Genomic DNA, 12366 nt, shown 5'->3' with positions numbered 1-12366 from the left:
CAGTTGCCTGTCAGAAACATTTTGGGGACTTTTGTATCTGGGAGAAGTTAGAAGTGATGAACTGTCAGGTTGGAATCTTGATGTTCTATGAGCTTGGGTGTGTTTGTCCTGATTGATAGGTATCCATTAATGCGGGGAATTAGTTGACCCATGTCATGTTTCATAAACAGTCTTCTAGTATAATATTGCCCTTCTCAGAAAATCTGAAATATACTAAGTATGGAAGGTGTCTCTACAAAGACTTTGAAGTTATATGTTTTTATCATAGTAGCTTCCAGTCCTATTTTCTTTTCCGTTTTTAATGGAAAGAGAAGTACTTTACTCCTATGGTCTCAAGCTTTCTCTTTTATTATTTTCTTCAATTTAGAAATATAAAGTATAATTTTTTTTTAAAGCAAAGAGTTCCTGAAAACAAAATAATTTTACCTCTGTCATTTGTCTACACTTATGCATGTAATGCCAAACAGTATTTATCTTTGTATCAAAAGATAATTGGCTTTATCTGCTATCCTGCCATGCTGGTTGAGTTATCTCTTTGGTAAAGTTGGTTATTTTGTTTGATTGCATCATTACAGAGGGAGACCTTCTGTTTCTCTCATATTCATTCTCTCTTTTTCTCTTTCAACACTGAGTTCTTCGGAGACACATATGTCATGGGTAAAACTTTATCATCCATTCAGTAACCATTTCCTCCCTAAGCTGGAAGGATGACGATCTGTAGTTTAAAATTGGCTACTAGACAAAGTAGAAAAATGGAGGATGTAATCACAGACCCTTAATGGCATTTTGTGTTTGAGAAATGGCCAGACCTGCTTTTTATCCTCTGTGGTGCATGCCAAATTGAAACTTTTCCTTTCTTCGCCTGATTTCACTTCTTTAGCACTATAGGTATATGCCTTTGTTACACTAATGCAGCACTTAATGGATCAGGCGATGCCGTTATTTATAGATTTCACCTCCTCCAAAGAGCAGCTGGGAAGAAGTCTCACAAAAGGAGAACATCGCTGTAACCTGCTTATGACCCTACATTGGTTACCAGGGAGGTGTGGAATCTTAGATCTTGGAGAATGACTTGTTAAGCACACCAAGAGCTTATCTGTAAAAATCTAACATTTTTTAAAAATTGTCTTTGATACTTGAAATTTTGTCTGTGTTCTAGTTTCCAACAGCAATTTTCCCTTTTGTGTTCTTTAGCTTTCAAACCTCCAATCTTTGAGACTGGACCCTGGAACTGAATTTTGTTTTTTTGTTCCCTTATTACTTCCTTCTTTCCCTTTCTTATTTTCCTTTTTACTTTCTTTCCTTCCTTCTATGCCTGAATTTATTTGAAAAACATACATGTGTGTGTGTGCATGTGTGTGTGTGTGTGCGTGCGTGTGTGTGTATATAAAATTTTATATATGTAATTTATATGATGATTTAAATACATTTTAAATTTATAAATACATTATAATTTTATATGTATACTGAGCATCTGGCATATTCTAGGTACTATGCCTGCTCCCTGCAGGGATGCAAAAATGGCCAGTTTCCATGATCATTCTAAGCATGTTGTTTATTAGGGACATAGACATAAACAACTAATTGGGATATGAAGTTACAAGTGCTGGTATAGAGAAAGGTTCAGAGCACTGTGGGAACACAGAGGAGGGAATACATACCTCCTTTGTCTTCTTGCCTTAAAGGGCAAACTAAAAACTACTTAGAACAGGAATGGCATTTTTCTCCTCAGGTGTACTGTGCTGTGAGGTGTGTCACATCATGACCCCTTTGAAAAGAGTTCAATGGTTTTATAAACATGTAAGTAAGATATTAAAGAAGGTCATAGGTCAGGTATTTAAGAAGACCTTTTGATTTCATGGCTTTGATAGAAAGTACTACAGGGTCCAGCACTGCCTGAATCGATCTTAGCCCAGTTCCATCCTCTGCCCATACTGTTTCCAAGAGCTGACTTTTCTGTCCATTTCCGAGTAGGATCTTTCTAGCTTTATTTGATATAATATTCCTACCTTACAATTCTCTTCATCAGAAATTCCCCCACAAAATCTGATTCCTCATAAACTTTAATATAATTTAAATCTCTTCTTCAAAACCTTAATCCTCTTATTTCACACTAATCAGGAGACATCAATCATTAATAACCAACATCCTGTATATTTAGCAGACGTGAAAACTTCATCATGCGTTATCATGTAGTACCTTAGGTAGTCTCTGCTATCAGCTGCCTCCTTATAATCCTCTTCAGGCTGTCTCCTCTAAAGGGTACCAACATTCCAAAAACTACTCCATCTAAGAAGTAAGCAGCCACGTAGACTTTGCTGACATTTCCGTAGAGGGTGCAGGGGAAAGGTTTACATTGTATATTTCCCAGTGAACCACCTCAAAGTCTGCTTTAGTCATTTCTCTTCTCTGAAGTCCCCTTTTCTCATGAGTGGCTACCAAAGATCCCTTCTTTCTTTCCCCTCAAAGCACTTAGCCTTGGTGTCCTTTTTTTTCTTTTTTTTTTAACCACATTTTTTTTTTTTAATAAATTTATTTATTTTTGTCTGCGTTGGGTCTTCGTTGCTGCATGCGGGCTTTCTCTAGTTGTGGCGAGCAGGGGCTACTCTTCGTTGCAGTGTGCAAGCTTCTCACTGTGGTGGTGGCTTCTCTTGTTGTGGAGCACGGGCTCTAGGCACGCGGGCTTCGGTAGTTGTGGCATGCGGGCTTCAGTACTTGTGGCGCGCAGGCTCAGTAGTTGTGGTGCACGGGCTTAGCTGCTCCGTGGCATGTGGGATCTTCCCGGACCAGGGCTCGAACCCATGTCCCCTGCATTGGCAGGCGGATTCTTAACCACTGCGCCACCAGGGAAGCCCCTTTTTTACCACATTTTGCAGATCAATTCTGCTCTGCCTTGAAACTTGCAGATTCCACCCATCTCCTAGATCAGTGTAAGAGGACCCATTCTCCTTAGAAGCCTGTTTAGTAATCCTCTACCATAATTTAAGCATGTCTTTGTGATCCTTTTGTGTTTGAAGAGATAATAGTGAGAATTTTATAAAACTGATGAAAGACATTAGGCTCTTCTGGTTGTTCCTCAGTGGGAGAATTAGTCTGAATTACTTCACTTACCATTATAGGAAGCAGAAATGTCTCCCTTATTCCTAAACGGTTGCTTAAAAATCATGGGGTTAAAACGTAAGTAATGTCTATTTAACAATACTCTATATTGTTTTAAACTATGAGCATTTCCATAACCTCAAGAGAACATCCTACTGATTACATGGTGATCAAAGTGAGATATTTTCTTAGTAATGGAAGCAGAAAGTAGAACTTTGGATGGGAATGAATTTTTCTTTTTACTAGAATATAAACCATGTTAATGCTAGTGAATACTTCCTATAAAATAAGAAAGTTTCAGATGTCATATGAAATAAGTTTCCTTTGGAATGAACTCTCAACAAGACATTAATATATCAGATTTTCTCACTATAATTATTCTTCTATTGAAGTAGGTATAAACCTAAGGACTTAAGTCAAACAAAATCATCCTTTTAAATTAACAAAAGAAAAATTTTCAAGACTTAACTCATCTCCACCCCCTTTTAATAGGAATCTGTGTTTTGTGGACAGTTACAGATGGATTTTATTACTAACGGGGTGTGTGTGTGTGTGTATGTGTGTGTGTGTGTCCGTCCTTGTGTTCCTTGGGACCTTGGGACCTTGGACAGGTAGAATGAGTTGTGTTTCTTAGAGCAGGAGAAGCCTGTGTCATTTTTTTAGGCCAAATAGTATTTTCTTAGGCTTGGTGAGTTTCAAAAACTATTTGCCCCATTGATACAGCTCAATGAAATTCTTAGCATAAATATGTCTTGTTGAACAGTTATGAAATTAGGTCTGAGGTTTTGTACTTGAATGTACCTTATTAACAAAGAACAGGTTAGATTTCAGTTGAAACCTGGACAAAACTGTACTGTTATCCTTGGCATTTTGTACATCTGATTGTTTGGGGATGATCTTACTTCACTAAAAGCTGTAAATAGAAACTGCCAATTTCACAATTCATCATGAATCTCTTGAAATCTTTTGTAGTTGCATTGGTAGAAAAAAAAACCTAGAGAGAAAAATTTATACATCTTTTAAATTACATTATATTATTTTATGAAGGAACGGTGAAAAGGAAGAAATATTCTGGTACAATTTAGATGTGACACAAAACTAGGGCAACACTTACTTTTAGAAATATCAAGTGTTACTCACTGTTTTAAAATTAATTACATAATTATCCAGTAGAACACAAAGATCCCAGGGTACCTTAATGGAAACACTACACTTTCAAATAAAATAATAATAATTAGCACCTACTATATTCCAAGTGCTTTATTAGCTATAATTTTTAACTCCCCGCATCTCTGTGTGTAAATAAACATTAAGAATATTCATCTTTTCTATAGTTTAGAAATAAGAAAACTAAGGCAGAGACATTCATTGGAATGATGAATTAGGCATTATGGCCTTGAATCATTTAAAGAGGCAGGTACTCAATAGGAACAATAGATGTTAGTAGAGTATAAAAATCACTCTTGTAACTATTCATAAATTACCAGGTAGTAATTAATTTAAAATATCACCTTTCTCCCAAACCAAATCACTTTAAAATTTTTAAAGAATTGAAAGGCATCCTTGGGCTTCCCTGGTGGTGCAGTGGTTAAGAATCCGCCTGCCAATGCAGGGGACATGGGTTCGAGCCCTGGTCCGAGAAGATCCCACATGCCGCGGAACAACTAAGCCTGTGCACCACAACTACTGAGCCTGCGCTCTAGAGCCTGCGAGCCACAACTACTGATCCCGCGTGCCACAGCTACTGAAGCCCGTGCACCTAGAGCCCGTGCTCCGCAACAAGAGAAGCCACTGCAGTGAGAAGCCTGCACACCGCAAAGAAGAGTAGCCCCCGCTCGCCGCTGCTAGGGAGAAGCCCACGCGCAGCAACGAAGACCCAACACAGCCAAAAATAAATAAATAAATAAATTTATTAAAAAAAGAATTGCAAGGCATCCTTGAGTCTATTGGAAATGCCTAAGACATGATAGAACTTCCTTTAGAGTCACCATTCTAGGTACATGGCAACCACATGAAGTTGTATGTCATTTAAACCATTGGATAGGGAGATTGAAGAGATGTCATACATAGAATGTCACCGTCTCATTAGGGGATAAATTCAGGTTTACAATCCACAGCTTGCCAAGAAGCAATACTTTTTGTGATGAAAGAGTAGCGGTTTTGTTACTATTCTCAGTGAAACAGTATCAGTCTGTTAAGATGGAGATGGAAAGCATGGGTAGAAGCTAAGGGCCACGAGGACACTCGATGCCCCTTAGTAAGACCACAGTCACTAAAGTGAAAACTAACACTGGAACAGTTACGAAGCCGAGGAGAGCTACCACCACCCCTAAAATACTGTAGCGAAAAAGGCAAAGTGAAACATGGCCAGTCAGGCACAAGTCATAAAGCCTACAAAGTAAAGGGATATTCTCTGATACAGTGTTCCAGAACTGCAGACTCAATGGACAGAAAAAAAAGTTGTGATTAATGCCCCTTTGGGGAGAACTTGAGCTAGAAAAAAAACCAGCCAACTAAACTTCACTGGGGAGATAAGTAAGACAAATAGTGACCTTGCAGTGATCTGAAGCGCCTCTCCTCCTCCTGGGCCATTTGAGCAAAAGAATGAACACATTGTAGCCTGACTTTGCTTTGGTGTTCTGAAATGGCTGGAGGTGGAGAGAGGAAAATGCTTTGAGGTTTCACCACAGAAATGTTGCTGGCGTGTGGCTAGCTAAAGGGCAGGCATTTTGGTTAGCTATGTATTGATGTTATTGGGTGTATTTTGTATGGTGAGAACCTCTTTGTCTGATGGCATCCACTGCCTAGGATAAATGATGCATATAATATATAAACACGTTCTGAGTTTATTTGGGTGGTAGAGTCTAATTGTGAGGTTTGAAACATTTGTCCTGAGTACAATTTGCTCCCAAAGTTGAAATCATTCACTACTTCTTTTTTTTTTTTTTTTTTTTTTAAGAAATTCACGTTCTTTTATTTATTTATTTATTTATTTATTTATTTATGACTGTGTTGAGTCTTCGTTTCTGTGCAAGGGCTTTCTCTAGTTGCGGCAAGTGGGGACCACTCTTCATCGCGGTGCGTGGGCCTCTCACCATCCCGGCCTCTCTTGTTGCGGAGCACAGGCTCCAGACGCGCAGGCTCAGTAATTGTGGCTCACGGGCCCAGTTGCTCCGTGGCATGTGGGATCTTCCCAGACCAGGGCTCGAACCCGAGTCCCCTGCATTGGCAGGCAGATTCTCAACCACTGCGCCACCAGGGAAGCCCCATTCACTACTTCTTGATGAAGGTGTTTTATCTTCCTGATAGACTGTTGGAAATAATTCCCCACCATCTCTCATTCCCCTACATCTGAGGGCTAGGGATTTGTGGAGACCATAGAAACGATTTGCTCAATATCCACAGATCCTTGAGATATTGAAACCTGAGCTTCCATTTGAATTAAACTTACACTCACCTGGCAGTAAGGGTTTTTTTGTTTGGTTTTTGGTTTTTGGTTTTTTTGCGAATACAGTGTTCAAAAGGATCACTGATTCTTGCACCTAAGAATCAAAGAAATAAAAGAGCATACCATAAAAGGGCCAAACTTCGCACTAGATACACTGACAGACTATAACACTAATTCTAAAATATATATTAACAGAAAGACAGTTGAAAAAAATTTCTAAATTTGTGCCTAAGTAAAGATAAATACTTCAAATTCAGTTGTTCTACCAATCTACTTAAAATTCACACTTCTCAGATCAGCCATCCAAGTGATACGTTTTGTCTTCCCGTCTTGAACTGGTGAAAGTGCTCTTAAAATATGTACGTAGGAATGCTATGTCTTTGCATTTTTAAGGATGGAGAGAAGGCATAGCATTTTATAAATGGTACAACATAGAGGGACCCTTTGTAACTTTAAGTAATGTTTTGTTTTTTGTCTTTTTCAGAAAGGTGCTTTGAAAAGTCTTATAAAAATACATTTCTATATAAGCTGTGCAATTCTCGGGAAAATTCAGACCAAATTGCGGCCAGTTAAATTTATCTCGTCATAGAACTAAGAAAACAAATGCTTTCCCTCTGCCGCCCCAGCACCCTCTTCGTCTTCCCTGACGGGTGGGCAGCACGCCATTCTTTCCTTTTGCCTTTCCTGACGATTGTAATTTGGGCACACTCTTTACCAATCTCACGGGGAGTAGCTCCTTGCTCTCTTTTCTCCCTCTTCCCGACTTTTTCTCCCTCTCTGAATACATTTCACAGACGACCGTCTTCGAAAATAACAACATCAATTAATTTTTTAACTTAAAAAAAATCACATTTAGCCCCGAGTCTGCCCTCTCCATTGATGTGTCATGTGCGGAGCAGGCTGTGAGGGTCTGATAAGCCCCGTCTGTGAAGTCTCTTCAGTAGGAGGCCAGGCACTAGCCGCTCCACAGACAGGCTGTTTATTTCATCGAGCCCTGCTCCGGGTGGTTTGACAGTTGACCCGCACATCTCCCGGGCTCCAAGACCGAGACCAGAGAAGGATGCAGCTTCGCCTCTGTGCCCGCCACTGAAAGCTGTTCTTTGTTGTTTATTTGTTTGGCTGTGGTTGTTGTTGTTTGTTTTGAATAGACAACAGTTCTTCCCATGAGAGCTCCCGCAGTTAACGATTACGCTTTCTCACCGCACTGCTCTTCTTCCCCTTTTGCAGAATCCGATGATCTCCGTGGGGACCCTGCACTCAGCCATCAAAGCACTCCCGCCCCTCAGGATGCTCGTAATTCAATAGTAGATGCAGGCGGCGGTGTTGAAAGCATCACACAGTGTCCCCAGCAGCTTCCTCAGATGATGGCTGCAGGTAAACGTCGGTAGCCAGCACGGAACACAAACAAGGCATTCTGCGTCTTAGTGGAAAGCCTCCCCAGCCATGAAAATAAGTATTGAACCAGGAGCCTGGGCTCCTCAAAGAAACCAGGCTCTGGAACTACTGAACATCAAAGAGCATTAAGTCAAATTTAACTTATTTTGCTGACCTTTTTTTTTTTTTTTTTTTTTTTTTTTTTAGCTCTGTGCTATTTGTTTTCAATATTATTTATTTGTTTATTTTATTTCGATGAAAGCCTGTGCTTGTAAGAAATATTTTGGGAGTCACTTTAGAAAGACACCTGCATTTCCTTAATGTACAGATGTAAATAGTTTGTAAAGGACGGAATATGTTACAAGGTAACACTTAATAAATTCAGTCAGGACCAGTTTGACTGCTTGACAGCTGATTTTAGAGATTTTATTAGATGATTAGAGGGTGTGCCTGCTTCAGAATTACACTTGGAAACAGATGAATTTATTTATTCTAAGCCAGTTGACTTGTTTTACCCAGAGAGTCCTCTGACTTTGCCTCTCCACCAGGGAACTTAACTAACGTTTCACCTGGAGAAGGAAGCGATTCCTCAGTTTTTTCCAGGGGTACTTCCTTAATGGCATGGTGTGTATAATATATAAACTGCATGTCATTAAGTTTCCTCCCAGAATATATTTGGAAACTCTTTTATGTTTACGTCTGGAGAAAGCATTGCTGTAGATTACAGTGCTGTTATTTTTTGTGGTTTGGGAATGTGCTTAAACGAAGCCTCACGTCTCTAGAAATGCGATTTGTTTTCAAAGAGACACCATTGCCTGTGGACTCTAAGTCAGAGTTTCTTTCCCCCCACCCCATCACAGCAGCCGATGGTTTGGGGAGTCTCGCGATCGACACGACCCAGCTGAACATGTCAGTGACGGACCCCACCGCCTGGGCCACCGCTATGAATAACTTGGGCATGGTTCCCGTGGGGTTGCCTGGACAGCAGCTCGTGTCGGGTAAGCTTTCTCCTGGATTGGAAGATGCCTGCAACCACGCCACGGGGTGTGGGTGACAGGCGCCTTGGCAGTCTTTCCACGCGCAGGTGTTGAGCCCGGTCTGGGATTTATGACCGGGGCGTGGTTTGGCAGACTGTGTGCTTGAGATTCTGTTTTTTTTTTTTTTTCTTAATTTATTTATTTATTTTTGGCTCCGTTGGGTCTTCGTTGCTGCATGTGGGCTTTCTCTAGTTGTGGCGAGCGGGGGCTACTCTTCGTTGCGGTGCGCGGGCTTCTCGTTGCAGTGGTTTCTCTTGTTGCAGAGCACGGGCTCTAGGTGCGCAGGCTTCAGTAGTTGTGGCACGTGGGCTCAGTAGTTGTGGCTCGCGGGCTCTAGAGCGCAGGCTCAGTAGTTGTGGCTCACGGGCTTAGTTGCCCTGCGGCATGTGGGATCTTCCCGGACCAGGGCTCGAACCTGTGTCCCCTGCATTGGCAGGCGGATTCTTAACCACTGCGCCACCAGGGAAGCCCCTGTGCTTGAGATTCTTACCCTCATCACCTCACTCTTCTGCCTAACAGCCATTCTCAGAAAAAGCCACACGCAGTTATCTCTCACCGGTGGCACTGCAACATCAATTTTGTATTTTAAATGGGTAAATAGAAGAGCTAATATTTGCTTTCCAATTTACAAAACTCTTCCACAGACGTTATGCCATTTGATTCCACAGTCTTCTCTTTGCGACAGGTATACACTTATGGTGGTCGTGGCTCTTGTTCATGTTCCCATGTTAAAAACAGGGAAAGAGGGGACCAGAGTTTGGGTGACTTGTCCAGCACTGAAGTGGCAGAACTTAGAAACCCAACTCAACTGGCACTGCATTCCCTGTTTTCTTTCCGTCACACTTTGGAATAGTAATAACAGTCGTGTATTCAATTTAGAAAATGGTTGGAGATGTCACAAAGTAGAAGGTCATTTGAAAGAGTTGATCATTTAATAACACATGTTTATTGCAGATTTTCCATGTGCCCTGTAACAAGTGCTTTGGGAAATAGAAAAAAATATATATGTATATAAGTGTCCTTGAGGGTTCAGGGAGCATATCTCCCCAAACTGAGAAACACAGTGACAAAAACAGCAATAAAAATGTGTAGAATCAGGTGCTAAGAGGTGGTTCACTAATTTCCAGAAGGATCAATGCCTAGGGCTCTGAGGGAAGATGTTATCAGGGAGGTGAGACTTGAGCTGTCTGGAAAGATACATAGGGCTTCAGTATTCACTTAACTCATTCAACACACATTTTTTCCCCCTACTTATTTATTTATTTATTTATTTAATTAATTTATTTTTTACAGCAGGTTCTTATTAGTTATTTACTTTATACATATTAGTGTATACATGTCAATCCCAATCTCCCAATTCATCCCACACACACCCCACTCCCTGCTTTCCCCTCTTGGTGTCCATACGTTTGTTCTCTACATCTGTGTCTCTACTTCTGTCTTGCAAACCGGTTCATCTGTAACATTTTTCTAGATTCCACATATATGCATTAATATACAATATTTGTTTTTCTCTTTCTGACTTAGTTCACTCTGTATGTCAGTCTCTAGGTGCATCCGTGTCTCTACAAATGACCCAATTTCGTTCCTTTTTATGGCTGAGTAATATTCCATTGTATATATATACCACATCTTCTTTATCCATTCGTCTGTCGATGGGCATTTAGGTTGCTTCCATGACCTGGCTGTTGGAAATAGTGCTGCAATGAACACTGGGGTGCATGTGTCTTTCTGAATTATGGTTTTCTCTGGGTATATGCCCAGTAGTGGGATTGCTGAGTCATATGGTAATTCTATTTTTAGTTTTTTAAGGAACCTCCATACTGTTCTCCATAGTGCCTGTATCAATTTACATTCCCACCAACAGTGCAAGAGGGTTCCCTTTTCTCCACACCCTCTCCAGCATTTGTTGTTTGTAGATTTTCTGATGATGGCCATTCTGACCAGTGTGAGGTGATAGCTCATTGTAGTTTTGATTTGCATTTCTCTAATAATTAGTGATGTTGAGCAGCTTTTCATGTGCTTTTTAGCCATCTGTATGTCTTCTGTGGAGAAATGTCTATTTAGGTTTTCTGCCCATTATTGGATTAGGTTGTTTGTTTTTTTAATATTGGGCTGCATGAGCAGTTTATGTATTTTGGAGATTAATCCTTTGTCCATTGATTCATCTGCAAATATTTTCTCCCATTCTGAGGGTTGTCTTTTCATCTTGTTTATGGTTTCCTTTGCTGTGCAAAAGCTTTTAAGTTTCAAAAGGTCCCATTTGTTTATTTTTGTTTTTATTTCCGTAACTCTAGAAGGTGGGTCAAAAAAAGATCTTGCTGTGATTTATGTCAAAGTGTTCTTCCTATGTTTTCCTCTAAGAGTTTTATAGTGTCAGGTCTTACATTTAATCCATTTGGAGTTTATTTTTGTGTATGGTGTTAGGGAGTGTCCTAATTTCATTCTTTTACATATAGCTGTCCAGTTTTCCCCACACCACTTATTGAAGAGGCTGTCTTTTCTCCATTGTATATCCTTGCCTCCTTTGTCATAGATTAGTTGACCACACGTGCGTAAGTTTATCTCTGGGCTTTCTATCCTTTGCCACTGATCTATATTTCTGTTTTTGTTCCAGTACCATATTGTCTTGTTTACTGTAGCTTTGTAGTATAGTCTGAAGTCAGGGAGTCTGATTCCTCAAGATTGCTTTGGCTATTCAGGGTCTTTTGTGTCTCTGTACAAATTTTAAGATTTATTTGTTCTGGTTCTGTAAAAAATGCCATTGGTAATTTGATAGGGATTGCATTGAATCTGTAGATTACTTTGGATAGTATGGTCATTTTCACAATATTGATTCTTCCAATCCAAGAACATGGTATATCTCTCCATCTGTTGGTGTCATCTTTGATTTCTTTCTTCTGTGTCTTATAGTTTTCTGAGTACAGCAGGTCTTCTACCTCCTTAGGTAGGTTTATTTCTAGGTATTTTATTCTTTTTTGTCACAATGGTGAATGGGGTTGTTTCCTTAATTTCTCTTTCTGATCTTTTGTTATTAGTGTATATGAATGCAAGAGATTTCTGTGCATTAATTTTGTATCCTGCAACTTTACCAATTACATTGATTAGCTCTAGCGGTTTTCTGGTGGCATCTTTAGGGTTCTCTATGTATAGTATCATGTTATCTGCAAACAGTGACAGTTTTACTTCTTCTTTTCCAATTTGTATTCCTTTTATTTCTTTTCCTTCTCTGATTGCCATGGGTAGGACTTCCAAAACTATGTTAAATAATAGTGGCGTGAGTGTACATCCTTGTGTTGTTCCTGATCTTAGAGGAAATGCTTTCAGTTTTTCACCATTGAGAATGATGATTGCTGTGGGTTTGTCATATATGGCCTTTATTATGTTGAGGTAGGTTCCCTCTATGCC

General features: G+C 40.0%; 1 protein-coding gene across 8 annotated transcripts in view; it reads left to right on the top strand.

The window, feature by feature from the left end:
* Positions 1 to 12366, top strand: part of ENOX1 (ecto-NOX disulfide-thiol exchanger 1) — a 614655-nt gene that overhangs the window by 380218 nt on the left and 222071 nt on the right. For 7 of the 8 annotated variants that reach the window (XM_057532923.1, XM_057532924.1, XM_057532922.1 and 4 more), the window contains 2 exons: positions 7775 to 7921; positions 8782 to 8919. In XM_057532923.1, coding sequence (XP_057388906.1) covers positions 7775 to 7921; positions 8782 to 8919 — 285 coding nt within the window. The remainder of the gene's footprint in view (positions 1 to 7774; positions 7922 to 8781; positions 8920 to 12366) is intronic. The other variant, XM_057532921.1, reaches the window with a different exon arrangement.

Source organism: Balaenoptera acutorostrata, chromosome 18 (assembly GCF_949987535.1).
Source record: "Balaenoptera acutorostrata chromosome 18, mBalAcu1.1, whole genome shotgun sequence".
NCBI lineage: Eukaryota > Metazoa > Chordata > Mammalia > Artiodactyla > Balaenopteridae > Balaenoptera > Balaenoptera acutorostrata.
The sequence above is the reverse complement of the archived record's forward strand: the minus strand, read 5'-3'. Positions and strand labels throughout refer to the sequence as shown.